General features: G+C 42.6%; 1 protein-coding gene across 1 annotated transcript; it reads left to right on the forward strand.

Annotated features, from left to right (window-relative positions):
* The first annotated feature begins 10,950 nt into the window (after nucleotides 1-10,950).
* AIL5 (AINTEGUMENTA-like 5) lies at nucleotides 10,951-13,920 on the forward strand. Its single transcript, XM_088716709.2, has 8 exons — nucleotides 10,951-11,266; nucleotides 11,364-11,679; nucleotides 11,786-11,868; nucleotides 12,117-12,205; nucleotides 12,301-12,374; nucleotides 12,509-12,559; nucleotides 12,697-12,773; nucleotides 12,866-13,920. The coding sequence occupies exons 1-8, from the start codon at nucleotides 11,173-11,175 to the stop codon at nucleotides 13,510-13,512; spliced, it is 1,431 nt and encodes a 476-aa protein (XP_088572835.1). The 5' UTR covers nucleotides 10,951-11,172; the 3' UTR covers nucleotides 13,513-13,920.
* Nucleotides 13,921-20,545: the final 6,625 nt, after the last annotated feature.

Raw genomic sequence — 20,545 nt, forward strand, 5'->3', positions numbered from 1 at the left:
TTCCTGGGCTCGGGTGGAGCCCCGCCGGTCTCGACCGCCCTCTTCTTGTACCGGGCATAAAGAGCTGCGTTACTGGTCACCATCCCCGGAATATCTAAAAAGATAAAAAAGAAAAGCCCAAATGTCAGGTTGTCACCAAAGAAGAAAGGGAAGAGAGAAAAAGAGAAAAAGCAAAACAAACAAGACAAAAAACGACAGAACAGAGCTACATAACGCGCTCTTACCCTGAGGGCGCGCCGAGCTCAAGCCGACATTCACCAAACCCACCTCGCTCACGAGGTCGTTCAGAAGAATTTTCTCCTCGAGGCTGTAGAGAGCGTCGAGGGTCTTCTGCTCGCTCTCTAAAAGTCTGGGGAGCTTGTTGGCGGCCTTGAGCCGGGCATGCCCCCAGCTGGGGCCGAATTCCCACGTGCGCTCTGAGGAAAGAAAGAGAAACCTCTCCTTCCACCCATGAATGGATAAAGGAGCACTCCGGAAGAGTGACCTACCGCCCCGAAGGGCAAGATAAAGCCACTCCCCATCCGCCGGATTGGACTTCAACAAGAAGCACCGATGGAAGATATTTACCGAGGTCGGTATCCCGTGCGCAAGGCAGAGGGACAAAAAACCAACGATGGTCCTCCATGCGTTCGGAGCGAGTTGTGCCGGGACAAGCTGATATGTCGCCAGTGGCTCGTTTACGAACCCATGCAAGGAAAATCGCAGGCCGGCCAGAGTGTCTCTACGTACACCCCGTTCCGACCTGGGGGAGGCCTCGTCACCCGATCCTCCGACCCCACGGGTTCAAGATGAAACCCGCGCCGAGGGAAAAACCACTCGCCGATCATTTCCAACTCCTCCTCGCCCAAAGTGGACCCGATTTTGTCCGGGCCATGACCCATCTCAAAAAAAAAGAAGAAAGAAGAAGAAAAGAGGACAAAAACCCTCCGAGCAAACGAGGGGGGAGCACCTACTGAGATTTCCGCCGAAAGTGCCGACGACCCGGAGGTGGAAGATCAAGATGATCGCCGAAAAACACCTCGGAGCGCCGCCGAAAGAAACTAAACGAAGATCGAAGAATAAGGGGGAAGAAAGGAGAAGAAGAAACAACAACAGCGGCGGCCAAACGAGAGTCCTTAGGGCCATAATAAGGGTTTATATAGACCCTCCCAACAGCCCAAATTGGCAAGACCGAATCTCGACTTCTGTCCAGATCATGCCACGTGTCAGCTCCGAAAATCGAAGCGACATACCAACCTGGATCGACACCTCAGAAGCGGAATCGAGGCGGCGTCCCGTCGGATCCCGTAACCTCATCAGCCCACGACGTGAAGCAACCTCGAAAAACGAAAGGGCGTCGCCCCGTCTCCTCTCATTAAAGATGCCCCAAAGCACGCGAAACGCCGGAATAATTTAAAACTTCCTGGCCCCCACTAGTACAATAAAGGCAACTACTTCCCTCGCCCGAGCTCGTAAGCGGCTCGAACTCAGAAGTTAGAGGATAGTGTTGGGGGAAAAATGGATCGCCCTGAAATACGTGAATGCATCGCCAGTACGTGACTGGAGGCGCCCGACCTCAGGGCTCCCGACCTGGAGGCACCCGACCTCAGGGCTTCCGACATGGCGCCCGACCTCAGAGACGCTCGACTTCAAGGTGCCCGACCTCAGAGACGCAAAACCTGGCGCCCAACCAGGCGCTCGACTTCGAGGCGTCCGACCTGGGCGTCCGACCTCGGCATTCTTGACCTCGGAAGCCCGACCTCACCATCCACCCGCTGCGGTCACATCCTTCTGCAGCCTAATCAGGGACCATGCCCTGCTACCGCTGTCAACAATTAATGCGCATGGCCTTCGCAGATCTCCGGGTCACTCAACAATTAATGCGCATGCTATCCACGGATCTTAGGCCCTCCATGGCAACCAGTTGACCCACTCAACTACGTCCGATCACCCACGACGACTCATTGGCTCTAGCCTGATCTCCCACAGCAATGCATTAATTCACACGGTCGTGCTCAATCATGGCGGTAACTCATTCGCCCCGTCACATCACAGGTAATTCTGTACCCCTCTATAAAAGAGAAACATCTCCCTCTTAGAGAAATGTCCGAATTTTGGAAACTTTAGGAGATAATCTCTCTCCCTCTACAAAATAGCCCTCTCTAACTTAAGCATTGGAGGGCCGACGCCGGAAAACCCAGCCACCGGCTTCTTGCAGGTCCCCAGGAGGATGCAGCCCGCCGACGGACCGCCACTCTTGCCGGAGCTCCCCCTTTTCAGCCAGTGGTCGCCCCCGGTTCCAATTTTCAGCAACAGTTACGAATTACAAGGATTAAGTAGATAGTGGACTAAGAGTGATTAAGTAGACAGTGGACTACAAGCTAAGTTCTTTGAAGTTAAGAGAAGCCTAGGATACTGTTGGAAGAGAGGTCAGGAGACGAAATGGCAGGTGTGGGTAGGAGGTGATGGAGGTTCAGTCACAGTTTTTGGCTTGTACTCCCTATTCAATTCAAAAGACATCTCATTTGATGCTATTCATTGGCGTTTCTTTTGGTTAAGTTGCTTGTCCAGTGAAGAAATAAGCTGCGATTGCTACAAACTCAAGCAAAATGTCTATCGTTCCGTTCTTTCCATAAGTTCTAAAACATTAGGCCCGAGCCCGCCCGAAAGGCTGGGCCTTGAGCAGGCCGGGCAGGCCCGGCCCGTGAATTGGTCTACCGGAAAGAGCCTGCCCAACCCATTTCATACTGAAAGATGTTTCTCCAGGGAGGAGAGGCTCTTGTTTCGAGAGAGGATGATTCAGAGAAGGGTGGTTTGTGCTTGTAGTACTTGAAACGAATCATTTATCTCCAAGATACATTCTCCAATAGGAATTTTCCAATGGACCAAACCACAACCTGCAAAGTATAAAAAAGAATTATGTATCAATAAATTTCTTTTGAGAAAAATCCAAACAAATATTTTTGAGTCCTAATAATTTATATATGTATTACTCTATCAAATCTCACCCTCAGATTTGGTAAAAACTAACAAATTTATATGAGACACAATCAAAAGCTACAAATATAATAAAAGCAATCCTTAATAAGCTTTCAAATTCCCACAGATTATAAGCTTGTCTATGCTATAATACTGGGATATAATATTAAAAGCGATCACAACCCCCCCCCCCCCCCCCCCCCCCCTCCAAAAAAAAAATGATGGAATTTGGGATCGATTGCTAGAGGCACCGCCCCCTAAAGAACGTGGCATCACATCGTACATCTGAAAAAGCTGTCTAATTTTTTTAAAAGATTTATAGAAACAAAACTTTATTAGAAATTTGGTTAAAACAACAAAACTATAGAAATTTTATTACGAGTTTAGTTAAAAATTCAACAGTGAATGAATTAAGAGCCATGCCCACTACTATTGCGTTGCAGAAGAGCTAGCTCAAGCTCGAGGGCCATTTATATCAGACAAGAATATTGGCTTGATCCAAGTCTCACCTAGTTTGTGAACTAAAGCAATCCTAGTCCAATCTTCCCTACAATCTATTCATGTGTTAATTTTAGTATAATCACTACATCATCTTGAGTATGATAATATATGATAGTTTTTTTTGTATTGTGCAGTTGTTTTGTATCTTGTTTTAGTTCTAATAATACCTCTAAATTTTAGGTAGTCTCTTCCCTGATTAGAAAAGATTTTAGATAATCTTGAACCAGAGTTGGTCCTATTGATGTGTTAATTTGGTAGCATGAACAACGGCTACCCGGTTAAGATGTACGGATTACATAGAACGAAATTGGCAATGATGAAAGCAATACTAAGGTTGGTGGCTGTCCTTGATGTTAAACACTGAGCAAACATCTAGAACAGGGAGCAAACAAGAAAAATCTTTTTATTAGCTGACAACAACTTCAGACCATAGAGATGATCTACAAGTTGTTCATGAACTTATATTTTCTAGATAGAGAATGCACTAACCATGCCATAGACTCTGGCACCGACCACCTTGTTTGTTCAGTTGGTTGAAGAATTACGATGTTTAGCTAATCTTATGGCCTAAGGCTCTAATGGCATTCTTTTCTAATAGACCGGATTTTTAAAATCACAGCCTTCAGGTGTGCATATCATAGTTCATCGAATCCGGCCTCATTGTTCAACATCACCTTAAGTTAGCAAAACACAGAGCCACCACAGATTCATGTCTTAGTAGTGGTTACTTTTGGAATTAGATTAACTTGCCGACGTCCATGGCGCAGCCACAGAGTAGGGATTAATCAAACTAAGTCGAGTGGCATGTCGACTATAGGCTCAACATCCAATTCTGAGACTCCATGCGTTGAATTGGAATCGTTCAATATTGGTCATACTTAAGGTTTCAGGGATTGTCCTGCAGCAGCCGCCCAGCCCAATTCAAATACATAACGTAGTCTTCCAATTAAAGTTAGTTCCGCGTCTCCAAACCCAAAGCCACTAAAAACTCAGCAGCACCGATTTCTCCACAAAGTACGTGAGCACCATCTTCTTCACGTCTCATCAGGCAAAGCAGGCCTCTGCTTGAGAACTCTGAAGGAAATAAAGGATATCATGGACTCCAGATCTCCAGCTGAAGAAGACAGCTACGCAGTGCCCTTCTCACCCCTCCACGGTGATGAACGGTTCTATGCTTGGCTTACTTCCGGGGATTCAGCTCCAATGGGCTTGTCTTCTGGAGTTCATCGCAGGGCCTGCGGCCGGGTTCCTTTCGACTGGGAAACACGGCCGGGTACGCCCAAGAGGCTGACTAAAGGAGAAGCAATTCCGCCGCTCAGCCCCCCACCGATGCTGCAGGGTGCACAGCTTGCTCGACGCAGCTGCCGAGCCGAAGCAACCTCAACGCCGTTGGGGTTTCGGATTTGGAACGCCGTGACAAGCCATGGAAGCAAGAACCAGAGACAGAAGAAAGCACGTGAGTGCATGTCAAGTCGTGGTTACTGGAGCACCACGATGGCTTCTAATAGTTGCTTCATGAAACCATGGAAGCTAGCGATTTTTGGTCGTGTCAAGAGGTGAGACTTTTGATGACCATCCGCATGTGTGTTTGGAGGAGTTTAGGCCTTGTTCAGACAGGATAGATTCTCTAAAAATCTGGAGATCGATCTCACCTATCAGAGTTCATGGTGAGAGAATCTTTGATGTTCATACTTTCTATGTGGTGGGTTATGCTTGATGTGGAATAAATATGATATCTTCTTTCTTCCTCATTAGAAATGAAGAAGCGGACAGATTATACACATTGTAAATTTGAAATTTTCTCCATGTGTTGATCTCTATGTTGTCATGGTTCAAGAAACTAATCAGTAAAAAAAAGAAAATCTTGAATTAAATATATGGAGAATAGGTATCATATAGTATGCAATTTAAGATTCTAGTTAAACAAGAAGCTCACTTTTAGGGACTATGGCTTTGAGTTACGATCAGATGTAAGTTAGCCATGCTGATGATGACTAGAAAAGCTTCTCTCTTTTACATCTCTAATATTATAAAGAAAATTATGCTAAGATTTCGTTTTTGGTCATTATGCATTTGCTTGTATTGAAAAGATGATACGGACATGTAATGCTCTTTATGTATCCACGTTCAAATTAAGAATGGCACGCTCTTTTTTTCTTTTTCTTTTTTTTCCGTGAGCAAGATTCAGAGATTTGAACCTTGACCTCCTCCCAGGGCAAGTCTTTAGGGAAGAGGTGTCGTTGGTCAAAGACACACCCTAGTTAGTTCAATTTTTATATTTGTTAGAAAAATAAGAGTAGTCCACCAGGAAGTGGAAGTGCATTTACTAAATGGAGATTGCAGTAATTGATGCTTCCTCTTGCAAAATCACACAGATGATCTAGCACCAGTTAGAGATGATTAATATTGATTTGTGCACATGATGACTTAAATAAGGAACACCCATATGTATCTCAAGCGAATAACTTCCACGAACAAACTCTCCTTAAGTAATGATGGAAGGAGGATCTACATTCTTGCATGAAAAATGAGTTCCACTACATTTTCAGAGATTAGAAAATAATGAAATATTTTCTGCAAGGGCATTTCAATGCAGAAAAAGCCTATTTGTTAAATTATCTTCTATTTGTTAAATGCACAATCAAGAGAACGGTGTTAGGAAAAAGACCACATTAAAGAGCAAATTATATGGACGCAGCCTCAACAAATTCTAGTACAAGAAAGAAAAATAATCACCTGCCTCAATAATCTAAAATGGCTGAAGGTCATGAGGGAAGGAGAAGATGAAAGACAGAAAATAACTTATGAGGACTGGTACGGGTATATATTTAGTCCCACATTGGCTATATATTAGGTAGATCTTAGGCATTTATACAAGATTAAGAAACTTAAATAACATTTTCTGACTAGTTTGTTTAGATGAAATCTTAAGTTGTTACAGTAATATAGGAATGAACATAGCCCAACATATATAAACTAGAGAACACTATAGCACGGGCCTATTTAGGCTAACCACGAGCTGATTTTGGCATTTGTGATTTGATTTGTACTATTGTAAATGAATTTGGATTCTTAGCCTAGCAACAATGCAAGAGTTTAAATGGAGAAAGTATGTGAGGATCTGTGCCAGCATATGTTTAGACCCATATCGACTATATATTGAATAGTTTTATAAATAACATTATCTATCTAGTCATTCGGGAGAGGTTTTAGATTGTTACAGAGCTAATCATTGTTCATCAACAAAAGAGGAGGGGAAGAGCAAAGAAAACTAGAGATGATGTCTCCCAAGAGAGGAGACAAGGAAGCAACACAGAGGACTTTGATGGTGAGAAAACCGCTTCATGTGAAATAGTTCAGGGCATGGAAGAGGGAAGTAGTGCATCCCCGGAGAATGTGAAGAAGCCAAATAATCATTGCAAGAGCTTGCCTCAGAGGGCAGCAAGTTAAATTTCGAGCATTCAACTTGTAGTAGAAATTACTAGAATGTGATAGGTGTGATGGGGGTTTAAATAGTTTAAGATTAGAACATTTAAATAGTTTAAGATTAGAACATCACCAAGTCGATCGTCCTCTCTCTCATGTAATAGGGATTTAGTTTAAAGGGAAGATATGAGGTGTTGTATAGTTTCTAGTACAAAATATAAGATTGGATAGGGTTTACTTCTGAAAATTGAACAGCTCTTATCTTTAGTTTAGATATGACAAATCCTAGGTAAATGCTAAGATTTGGGCTTTTGTATCCGCCCAAGGAGAATTGTTTGTTCTTCTACTCCTTGATGAAGCTTATGGAGGAGATCAATCTCTGTTCTGTTCAAGGATTGGCAATTCATAATGCCTTATGCACCCAGGTGTTCTGTGCTTGCAGGTGATCGCATTAGTGACTTATGATAATTCAATCGGAAAACACTGGCTTAATTCCGATGAATGGCTCCCAATCAAGTGACTAAAATTGTGTCCAACTGCATCATTTTGTGCCCGATCAAACTCCCAAGACTATGAATGTCTGAGGAAGAACATGAAGCACCACAGAATCTATTTTAGATGCTTGAATATCTAGTTTTAAATTGGCTGATGGTATGACAATTGGAATCTTTGCTTACCATTCTCTTCTTCTTAAACCACCCATTTTCGGTTGAATTTGATGACAGCCGGTAGTTATTGTAATGGCGTGCCAATCACAGACCTTGGCATACCAATGATATGTGAATTTCTTGCAACTATCAATGTTGAAGGGTGTCAACTTGCCAAATTGTTGAAGTCTCTTGGTCTTGACACAAGGTAGCCGAATTTGAATCCTACATTCACTACATTTCGTGATGTCAATAAACCAAGATCTTGAATCACAAATCACTGATAAAAAGTAATTGCTTTTGAGAGGAGCATGCAAAGTAATTTGTTCAAAGCTCAAAACCTTATTTTAATGACATTAATCAGCTTATGCAGGAGGGAGAATCTACGAGTGTTTCGTGGGAGCAGGAATCTCCGACAGTCACCCCTTATAATATCACCAAATCAATTCAAAAGGTGATAACAATGTCATGCTATAATTATGTTTGCAATATATTCGACCTTTCCACTCTCTTTGTTTGTTCTTATCCACTTCCTTCATATCCAAACCCTAGCAAACATCTCATGCTCATCTTTCCGTGCCTGAACCTGCCATGCTCATGCCTTTACGGGCATACGAAAACCCCTTGGCAAGCATAGCTGACCCTTCTAAGTATCTTGATACTGGAGGAGCAGCCAACCAAATCGACTCTGCCACCCAAACCATAGCCTGAAGCCATTGTTGCAGCACATGGGATCTCCAAGCTTTCCCATTACATAACATTACTAAAAGTTATCCCACCCTGGAAGCAAAGAAGATACATGCCCTACAAGCTAACTTAGGTACGCATGTATTATAAAATTCCACTGTTAAAGATATCTTTCTACGTGCCGATCGGTCTCCATTCCTGTAGCGTGGCCTCTATGCTTCTTCATGGCTATCCATCCTCCTCTCCCACCTTAAAAACCACCATCTTTTCTCTTCTTATATTATCCTGCGGCCGCGGCGATGGCCACGTGACCCCCAACCATTCTTCCGTTTGACCGGATTCCTTCCCCTACCTCTTCCTCCATCCTCGGATACTCTCGCTCCTGCACGTGCGAGGCCGGCATGGATGGGATGCGGCCGCTGCACGGACTCACCGCCTCACGTGCTTCCGTGCGTCGCGCTGGGCGCGCTCCCCCACGCGGTCCACGCACCGTCCGGTGACACGTGCAGCAGCGTAGGATTCTGGCAACCTAGTTTATTTTAAAAAAACTGGATTAGTACCGCCAGATATCATCAATTAACAAAACAATAATGAAGAGGGGAGAACGTGGGGAATGATTCGTTTCCACTGACCGGGGTGATTATTTTAACCTCCCCCTTTCACCGTCGACGACCATCCCGCTCCCCCTTTTGCACCGGCCTGCACCGTATCCTTTGGTTCTATGCATGTTTGGTTGATAAGAGTTACTCTCGAGTGAAATAAAAATGATGGCTTTCACTCCAACTATTTAGTTTAAAGGTTATAATTCCATTCAATAAAAACATGCAGGATAATAAGGTTATAATCTTATTAGTGTTAGATTTATTAAAAAATAATAATTTTAAGAGTCTACGTGGCAAGTATAAAAGGGAAATGCAGGATTGTAGTTCAAGCATATTATAGTTATGCTGAACAAAATTTTGTGAACATTTTTCTTTCACTTTTATATATATATATATATATATATATATATATATATATATATATATTATCGATTGGTCTTATCTCTTCTGTCTCGTAGCATATAAGTCAAGTCTAGCATGGGCTGAATAACCGTGGTAATATTTACGTTATTATAAACCATGGGCTAGGGGGAAAAGTTAGGTCACCGAGAGGGTGGTAGCATCCGATTTTATTATTCCCATCGTTGTGAAACAGCTGGCTGTCCCTTTCCCTTTGATGTGAAGGCATTCACGGCGAACGTTATCCGGTCTTCATGGCCGATGCTCTCCACTTCCCTTCCTCTCTTAAACGGGGGCCCACCACCCGGTTGGGGAACGTCGATCAAACGGCTGCGCGTCGATGGGATCCGAGATATCAGACCCCACAGCAGTGGATCATCATACCAGGTTATGTATCAGTGTCACTCCTCAATGATTCCGCGGACCCGTGGTACGGTTGGCCTGCTCGCACCTTCGTTCTATCTGTCGGACCGCGTGATGAAAGACAAAGCGATCAAAGGGAAAGGAATGATCTCAGCGGTGTCCAGGCCCCACCACCGTCCGATCAACGTTTGACCGAGATCTTGATGGCGCCTGGTAATTCCAGGTCCCATAACCGCCCACACCGTTTCGACTCTCACCGACCCGCGGCGTAACCGCGTAACCGACCATGCAATTTCTACCCGGACCATTTCGCTCTTCAACTAGCGGTATGCTCACCCGCAATAATAAGGGTTTCTTATCACTTCCTTCAGCGGCTTAAAATCCGAGTGACCCGTCACCATCGCCATGTGATCTAAATCAGACGCTGTCGGCTGTGGGTTCCACCGATTCTTTTCTTTATCTAAAAATAGTAAAAAGCACCACCTTATTTGTTTTTCCCTGACAGCGAAGGGCCCAGATACTCTGCTGACGACTCGATCATCATCGGACGGATAGTATCCCATGATGGACGGAGATTCCATCATGGTTGCGGCCTATTCTAGTAACCGTCCGATCAATATCAGAACGCTCTCAGCATCGGGGACCACGGAGCATGGAACTCCGACGATCGGATCATCTCCGTCTCGCTGCAAGGCAACAGGAACGGAAGGGAGCAGGGTGGTGAGCGTACGGGATGCGGTGACGGGAATCGGACAGAAAGAGGCGGAAGGGGCTAGAAAAAGAGCGGCGGCCGTGGGTTGTAAGGACGCTCCACGTGGCTTGATATCATCGCGCGAGAAGGCGGCAAGATGGAATGGGATCCGCGCGACGCCTCTTCGATGCGTCTCATTATTAGATGGATCAGGTCCAGTGGACCAGACCAATAGTCACTAGCCACGTTACCTATGGTATACAAACAAGCAAATGAAAGACGCCTCTTATCCACCGGACATATGCGAATGGTCCACTGAACCTGGTCCATGCAATAATTTCTTCCCTGGGGTCCTCCTGTGTGCTGCCCTCCCCTCCCGTCCCCACCATTCTTGCTTCCCCCTTCCCAAGCACCCGCATCTCCTCCCTCGCGGAATCCCCAAGCTATCCAGCCCCACCAATCAAACATTCAAATTCTCCAACTACTTTTGTCTTTTTATTCCGTCATACGTTATTCTAAAGAGTTCCGAAGAAGAGCCAGATGTGGGCTTTTGTCTTGTTTGCTAAGCGGTCAAGAAGACCGCCACGGTAGCCAGTGAAAAGCTTCCACTTGCCCCGGGCTCTTTCATTTTATTTTCAGATTTTTTTTATTTTACAAATAAATGAAAATTTAAAATATACATCGTTTCCCGTGCGCACACAGCCACTCTCTCTCTCTCTCTCTCTCTCTCTCTCTCTCTCTCTCTCTCTCCCCTTCGCCTCCTTAAGCCACCATCTTCTCCGCCTCTATATGTGTGTCCACCTCCCCCGGGGCTTCCCCTTCTTTCTTCTATTCCAAGCGTTCAATCAAAACTTTCTTTCTCCTCAACTCGTTAATCCGGGAATACCCTGGCAACGTCATGGACATGGACACTTCACACAACTGGCTCGCCTTCTCCCTCTCCAACCATCAGCCCTACCTCCTCGAGGCTCTCTCCTCCGCCCCTTCCCATGGTCTTCATATATCCCTCCCTCCCCCCCTCCTCTCATATGGCTTCTAAGATTCAAAGTATGACGGGTTTTTATTTTTTTGGGTGGAACTATATTGTAGGTGGGGTGGAGATGACTGCGGAGGAGCGGGGAGGATCGTCGGAGGTAGCGGGGCTGGCGGTGGTGGGACCGAAGCTGGAGGACTTCCTCGGCGGGTGTGGCGAGCCGATGGGGCGTTACTCTGGCGGCGAGGCCGGGGACGCAGCCGGGATCTACGACTCTGAACTGAAGCACATCGCCGCCGGGTTCCTGCAGGGGTTACCGGCGGCAGCGGAGCAGCAGGACTCCGAGGCGGCGAAGGCGGCGGCGCCGGCGGAGTCACGGAAGGCCGTCGAAACCTTCGGCCAGCGCACATCTATCTACCGCGGCGTCACCAGGTGAGAGAGCTAAGATTTTTCGTACAAAGACTTCACGGGAAGAAAAAATTTCCCGTTTTCTCCATCTGTAGGGTTAAGTTTTAAGACGGGGAGTATTTTTTGGCAGACATCGATGGACGGGGAGGTACGAGGCGCACCTGTGGGACAACAGCTGCCGCCGGGAGGGGCAAAGCCGGAAAGGAAGGCAAGGTACGCCGTTCTCGCTATCGTCCGCCGTGAGCGCAATGTAAGTTTTTTCTTGCGTAGTTTGCTAACATGCGCTTCCTAATCTTTGCTGCTGTCCTCGTGGCGCGTTCTTATTGGCTGCATGCTGTCGTCTTGTTCAGTCTATCTAGGTAAGAACATTTTGTTCTCTTCCCTACTTTTGAAGGATCTAAAAATAGAAATCAGTTGAATTATTGGATATTTTTACTTATTTAAAATGGGAAAAAATGTAGGTGGATACGATAAGGAGGAGAAGGCGGCGAGGGCTTACGATCTCGCAGCGCTCAAGTACTGGGGTCCGACCACCACCACCAACTTTCCGGTAAGCTATTCTTATGTTGATTTTATGAACGACCAGGTCAAATTTGGTATTTGAATAAGTATACGGATACTGATGTATACTTACGTATTTGATAGATCTCCAACTACGAGAAGGAACTTGAGGAGATGAAGAACATGACCCGACAGGAGTTTGTCGCATCGCTCAGAAGGTGACGTCGTCACCATGTGATTTCAATTCTCGAGCACATGCAAAAAAAAAAAATACATGCATGCATGCAACCTTATGTAATTTTACGTGTATTTTTTCCTGAAAGAAAAATTGTGCTTGTTGGGATTTGTACAGGAAGAGCAGTGGGTTCTCCAGAGGCGCCTCAATCTATAGAGGAGTCACCAGGTTTGTGATATCAGTGCTTCCATCCTGCAGTTCAAACTTGGAGTATACGGAGTGGATTTTCTTTTTTTTATTTTATAACAGTCCTTATAGTTAAAAATTTGTTAAACTTTTCCGTGTTATTGTAAAACATTTTATAGACACCATCAACATGGCCGGTGGCAAGCAAGAATTGGAAGGGTAGCAGGCAACAAAGATCTTTATCTTGGAACCTTTAGTAAGTATTTTGATTTTTAATTGAAGCAAAGATATAGAAGAATAGATGTGGTGATTGATAGTTGATGGAATGGGACTGGGTTTGCACCGCAGGCACTCAGGAAGAGGCGGCGGAGGCCTACGACATTGCAGCAATTAAGTTTCGGGGGCTCAATGCAGTGACCAACTTTGACATTAGCCGCTACGATGTCAAGAGCATCGCCAACAGAAACCTTCCCATCGGCGGGATGACTGGCCGGGCCTCCAAGGCCTCAGAATCTTCGTCATCATGCTCATCTGATGCCGTGACCGTCGAAGCCAAACAGCTGTTGGACGGCCGGGATCCCTCGGCCTCACTTGGGTTTGCTGCGCTCCCCATTAAGCACGATCAAGAATTCTGGTCCTTGTTTGCACTCCATCAGCAGCAGCAGCAGCAGCAGCAGCAAAGTAATCAAGCTTCAGGCTTCGGTCTCTTCTCCTCTGGTGTTACTGTGGACTTTTCTACAGCTTCTAACGGCGTTATGAGCCAAGGGTTTGGGGGGAGCGTTGTGTGGAACAATGGTGTTTTAGAACAGCAGCAGGAGCAATCACAGAACAATAGTTGCTCTTCTATCCCTTATGCCACCCCCATTGCCTTTGGAGGGAATTACGAGGGCTCCGGCTATGTGGGGAGCTGGGTCACCCCACCACCCTCTTACTACCACGAAGCTGCCAAGCCCAATGTGGCAGTCTTTCAGACACCTATATTCGGAATGGAATGATATGGATGGGTGGGAAGGCGAGAGGAGATCACACTTGCTTGCAGAGGGAAAGAGAGTCAAAAGTGAGATATAGACTATGGGAGGTGATGTGAACTGACCACACTCACAAACATAAAGAAGTGAAGGAGAACAGAGGGAGGACTGACAAGAAGACTAACAAGATATCAAAAGTTTTGCTCATAGTCATGCGCCCAACTTCTTTTACTTTTTGGTTTTCTTTTACTGACATGATTCTACGTTGTCATCATCATCATCAGTGTAATGGAAACAAGAACCCTTTTGTAGCTTTTCTCTTTCCTTTCTTTTATTTCCAATTTCATGCTATCAGCTTGTACCGTCAGTAGGTAAGAAAAGAGCCCGTATAAGATTTCAGGACGCATTCTAAACAGCCCGTATAAGATTTCAGAACACATTCTATATTTGCCAAGAGAATTTCAGGTCATGTGTGCAATGAATAGGAATGGTTGATGGGATAGGGCAAGAAGTAATGCAATGAATACAGCCAGACGAGAGGTTCAGGTAGCTCAGCAGGTTAGAGCAAAGGAGAGAGCTGATTTAAATAAAAAGCCAATGACAGTAAAGCTGGGGTTTGAAATATAGAACCATATAATAATGTTACTATGAAGTGAAATTATGGTTTCATGATACCTCGTCAGCACCATTCTACCTTTTATCTACTCCATCAGTTCGGACATACTTGGGTAAATATGAGGAATCTTGCATATAAAAAACTAAGTCTATAGCTTTTGCTAAGAGCTTCACTGTGGTTAATTGTAAACCTCTTCGTCAATGGTAGATTCATGACGATGAAGTTCGAAAGAGATCTGTTTATTTTTTAAAGTAAATGCACACAAAACAATACCCAGGAGTAGGAGTAGCCTTTTTAGCTAATCGTTGCTGCATCTCCATTATGTCAACTCAAATAAATGATCATTCATATGGCTTTCAGAGTACTTATAGGAAATTAGTTACTTTCATCTTGGTTAGTTCTAGTAAGATCTTCGATATCTTAGACATTCTTACTTCGAAATGAAGGAAACTGGACATTCCTATCCATCATAAACTTTGCCACTTCGTGATCTAGCTTTTAGCTTTTATTCCTATGTTGGCATACATCACTCCGTTAATTACCAACTTTCCTACCTTCACGTTACTACGAGATCTCTTTTTTCATCACTTATGCCAAAGCATTTTCTTCGAACTTTTTCAAGTGGTCTTTAGTGTCCCTTCTATGTGCACCTTTATAACAATTCCTCAAACCTCTATCTAAACAATGCGGAATTACACCCCTCTCTAATCATAGGAGATAGCGACCCAAGTGACACCATGCATAAGGTGGTCAGATGGTGCTTGTTGGAAGGAGCCTTGTCGACAAATCTTAAGCATCAGTTTTCTAGCAACATGTCGCATTCTTTCTCTGAATATGAACTATGAATGCCATCAATAATTCCACAGCCAGTATCTTGCAGAACTGCCGTTTATAATTAGAAGTCAATCCATCATCTCTTCCTACCAGGTGCCTTATTTTTCTCGTGCACATATATTTTTTTAATGAGCTAAGTCATCAAAGAAATCAAGGAGTCAAAATACTATGTGTCTCCCAAATGCAGTACACTAAATCCGAATACTACCGTGGTTCTTAAAGCAAAATGTGGCGTATAAACTCTCTCTCTCACTCACTCTCACTCTCACTCTCGCACAGAGACACTTCCAGTCCTAAGAGATGGTCCCCCTTGCATATGGTCGCTGTTATATATAGAAGCCCTTAGCACAAAGTTTGAAAAGAGGCCTATGTGCTTGGTGAAGTCCCAGTCATGCAAGATGCTTATATTGGACTATTTAAACCAGGCTTTCCTCAATTATGTAATCTCAAATGTCGAAACCAGACATATCTCTTCACATGGATTCATAAAACCCTTTCCTGCCACTCGCAGATTTCGCCCATATTTTTTTGGTGCTCCTCCCCTTGTTATTTACTTGAAGATCTTCCACCCACCCATTCCAAATCGAAGACAAGAATGGGAGAGAATAGTACAAGACAAAAAGGGGAATAAATCAAATGCCCCATGTCACATTGGGTCCTCTTGGCAGGTCCGGAACAGTATTAAAATCCATGCACAAAGGGACACCTCCCATTTGCAGCGAAAAAGGGACACCTAGCTCCCATGGCTTCAATTCGAACCCCCAGTCTTTTCCCGGTCCCAAACTGGAATCAGGCCTCGGATGATGGCTGTCTTGCTTCTTTCGGCGCTTGCTAAGTTATTAGGAACCCCCATCATGCTCCCCCTTCTCAATGTTTGACTGCAGTTTGACCGGGATTAAGATATCTTTTTTCTTTTGAGAGGAGAGATTAAGATATTATTAACTGTCTCAATCTTCCCTTTGGTTTAGCTTAGGATGCCTTTGTTTCTATTCTAAAGATATTCATCAGAGATTCTTAGTGCTGGTTATAAGATGACAGGGAGTCGCAACTCATAGGCCTCTCCACGTGCTATCTCCTTCAAGGACAGTGTTTGATATTTTTTAAGCGAGATTGCTGGCTTTTGGTCAAAAATTTGACTCTAATGCTTCCTGGCCTTTGCACCCGTCTTAGCTAGCTCTCATTTACAAGTCCTTCCAGTTAAAATAATTCCAATTTTCTCTTTAATATTAAACCAATCTGAAATAAGTACATATATGAGCATCAGAAAATAAAATAAATAACATCTTACAAGGGATATCCAGCCTTCCAAACTATAGATCTCGTGTGATTGGCAGCATATGATGTCATCCAATCTGCTACACTGTAAATATTTGAGTTTTTCGAGCATACACTATGACGATGCTTGCAAATGGAAGCACGGTACATGTGTTGAAGCCTTTTACCGTATAAGAAAAGACCTAAACATTGTAATGGTATTGCTTAGATATCTAAATATTGGTCATGATTGTGATGCAGTTAAGTCTAGATGGGTTAGAGTATACAAGATGAATACTGCTTCTAGGTATGCGGTTCAAACCGTGTAGGCTCCGCTCCTCTGTAACGTTGCCTCAAAGCAGAAAAAAAAAGGAAAAAAAAAAGCATAAAGTGTTTTCATACTTTGTTCCAACTAGAAGCACTTTTGCTCTAAAAAACATGCCGCTTAATACCACAAAGGGGAAAGGCTAATTACATTATAGCTTCCAAAATTTTAACATGTCTATGAACTAGTCTGCAGGCCACACAGGTTTGGTCCATTAAAGTTAGCATTCAAAGAAAAAAAGAGAACAAAAACATGAAGGTTGCTAAGAATATTTTGAAAAGGCAAGCCAGAAAAATTCAACAAAAAGAATATTGATTACATTGTCGAGGATGTATTATCAATTTATCTAAGATTAAGAACCACTAAAGTAATACGGGAAAATTTTGGACTGGAGGTTAATAATTTTTTGGAAAGGTTCAAGTAGCCATTAGTCAAATGTTAGACTGTAAAACTAAAGAGAACCCACTTTTAATTGTGGGGGACCTTCCTTGGTTTGAGGTCAGGCTAGGTAAGTGTCTCCTTTTTGTTATTTGAGGTACAACCTATGTCTGCCACCTATGTGTTCATTGATCTTTATCTTAGATATAATATGCCATATGAGAAATATTTCCCTGCACTTGCGAGCACATGACAACCTAATCCATACTTTATTTGCCTGTTAGCCATTCACTAGGGTTTGCTCCTTTGACAAGAGAACAAGAAATGAGTAACTTAAGGATGGTGGTTCTTTGACTGTCCCTGATCTATTTGTCTTGCTACACATACATACCATAGTTACAGTAAAAAGAATCAAATGCCATTATATATCCGACAACTCTTCCCCGTTAATTGGGTAGTGCTAGCCTAGCAGATTCGCCATTAGGAGCCAGCTTTCAATTAACAAATCAAGTGTTTGCTAATACTTATTTTTTGTGAAAAATTGTTTTCTTAGACTTGGAACTTAGAATCCTGCTGGCTTCCTTGGCATTTGATCTTGTTTGGTAGTTTTGGCTATGTGGTTTCCTAGTTGACAAAGGAGGCTCCTAGTGCATGAAATTAATGGCTAGAAATAGTTGGTTGTAGAATCGTTCCTTAGTGGTCCGTATCATGCTATGCGAGCAATAGGATCCCCTCGTCGTTAATTAGATGGAGCATTTGTTATCGGAATTGTTTGTTTGTGCTCATCATGATTCAAATGTAGAGTTCTCATGAGGAATTAAGACTTTTGGGAATATATGATTGGCGTAATTTTCATATATGTCTAATGAAATTTAGGTTGTATAGAGTCTCTCTCTCTCTCTCTCTCTTTAAGGGTTTTACTACAAGGGTGTATTTTTTACTGCATGGATAAAAAAAAATCATAGGATATTAGCCCAAATATCTCCTATCCATTGGTTTCAATATGCGAAAAAAGGAGAATAAAAATAAATAATGATGGGTCAGAAACACAATATTACGGTATTGTGCAAATCACTAGAAGATTTGTTATATGAAATACAAACATAAACATATATATGTACCTTTTATAATGTACATGTTTCCGTATATGTGTATATGTTTGTATATGCATGTGTAGATATTATGTTTCTATAACTATAATTAGCTGGTAAGAAAATTGATTCTGGGCCATCCAATAGCCAAGTATGGGCCAGAGCCCAAGATCCTGAACAATCTCGGAACTCGGTATGTGGCTTTTTGGTTTGATCCCCTCATTCAGGCCCATTAGTCCAACTCCGAATCTTCATCCGGCCAGATTCGCATCAGCCCATCCATATCAACGTGAGAGTGAGCATGAATCTCCAAAGCTAAGCCCAAACTGGACACAAGCTTTATAGGCAAGCCATTAGATTAATTTTTATTAGTTTAAGGCTAATTGGTGAATCAATTTTCTCCACTTTTACCTAATATGGACTGCTCGGATGTCATAATTATAATTAATCTACTCATGACGTGAGAGGAAATAAGGATACTCTGGAGTCAGTTTTAGTGAATTCTATTAGATTAGATTTTAATTTTCTCACAACGTATCGTCGTCTACAAACCGAGTGGATAAAACTTGATTTCTGTTTTGAAAAGCAGATTTCTATCGTTTATATAGCATGTAAAAACATATAAATAGATTTGTGTCTTACCATATCTCCATGGAAACTTAATATTTTTGGATATTGTTAAGGGTTAGCCATATTTTCCAATATCATGAGGCCAAACTAGTACCTGCATGCATTAAGGGCTCATTTGGTTTGCGAAAAGAAAAAAAAAAGTACAGTTAATAAAAAATAAAAAATAATTTCTTTTAGTTAGAGTTTTCAAAAAAAATAAAAAGTTGTTTTCAAAAGAAATTTATTTATGATATTAAAAAGTCTGATTTTCATCGGCTGAAAAGTCCAATTTTAAATAAAATGAGCTAACATCTTTTTCTTTATTAAAGACATAACAAATATTTTATACAACTTCTTAAAAAAAAAAAAAAAGCTTAAGAAAACATTACTTACTTTGAAATATAATTTTTCTCCTAATCAGTCAAATATATAATTTTTTTTAATATCATATATCTGAATATAATTTTTTTTAAAAAAAATATTTCACTGTGTAAGGATAAAGTTGCAAAAGTGGAGACCGCCAAACTATGATTGATAACGATAAGGTTCTAAAATATCTCGTATGTCTCGCCTAAGATTCCGTCTTGGGTTGGAGCGGACCCGTGTTGAAAACGATTAGTGGAAGGACGATCCGTCTTGATTTGAAGCGGCCCGTGGACCCTCAGCTTCCGCTTTCGATTCGGCTCACGTGTGGGGCCTCCCCCAAGCAGGCAAAGCCATTGGAGTTTGACACGGTACAAGGAACATCGTCTTACTCAAATATCGTGACAATATGAACCTCAAAAAAAAAAAAGAAAATACACGTAAGAAGGGATTCACTGTTGGATATATCCCAATAAAAAGAAAAAAATTCTGTTGGATACATCAAGTGCCAAGGAAAAAGTTCATATATGGTTGCATGGGTTTAGAAATTATACGGAGTGTTGTAATCAAATATTTTATTAAAACGATTTTTATGATTGCACAAGTAATTACTAGATATACCATACCGAACTGATTCGATATCGATACTGTATTAGTGGCATACCGCGTACTGTACCGATACTATGATAGTGTGGCACCAGTATGGAGTTTGGTACTGAAATAGCGAATCTTGATTAAAACTAAAATTTAAGAAAATGTCTCACTTCCTCGGTTTAATGTCAAATAAAAAAAAAAATATCAGTAATTACAAGACAATTATAATGATCTCTGGACATCAGAGTATCATTAATACATTGAACATTTGTTCTATTCCAGACTCGGTTCAGGACTCATGGTATGACTGGTTTCAGTCTGCAGTTTCTAAATAATTTGGATCACTTCTCTGCCCTGTGTTTCTTAGTTATATCCTTTTTCCTTTTCTATCCTTGTATTCTTTCCCCATCTCTTGATATGAATCTGAGAAAATCCGTCTTTTTCTTAACAAAAAAGAAACTTATCCCAGATAGGGAACTGATCAAGCACTCAATACCATGCGTTTGGATAACCCTTCTTATTTTATTTTATTTTTGGAGGAGAGGGTAGGGAGTAGCTCACTCACTTTATTAAAACATGGTTGCGTTGGGCTTACCGAGGAATAGCGAAAAAATCAACAAGTTTGAAGCAATTGATGATGGCGTTTCCATTGTAATTGGCTGTTGGAGTTTACAAGGCATCATCAACAACTTCTTGGGTAGAAGTCTCTCGGAGACATCATTAGAAATCCTGTGACGTCCCATGCGTCCATGGCGAGCTCGCCTGGCCTACAACTCCATCTCATGGGCGTGCAGCTCCAATTCAAGGGTCACTCTCTGAGAGAAAAGGAATCTTCAGAGCTCATTATTTCTCTCACCTTTAGATTTCCCTTTCTAAATAGTACCTGCACACATTTCATCCATCCATGTATATTACATCACATCTTTGTTAAGATCCAATTCAACAGCCTAAATTACCAAGCGGATGGGCCATGAGCATATAAGCACCACTAGAATC

Source organism: Phoenix dactylifera, chromosome 2, assembly GCF_051530095.1.
Source record: "Phoenix dactylifera cultivar Ajwa chromosome 2, Ajwa_hap1_PhDact_Kaust_v1.1, whole genome shotgun sequence".
NCBI lineage: Eukaryota > Viridiplantae > Streptophyta > Magnoliopsida > Arecales > Arecaceae > Phoenix > Phoenix dactylifera.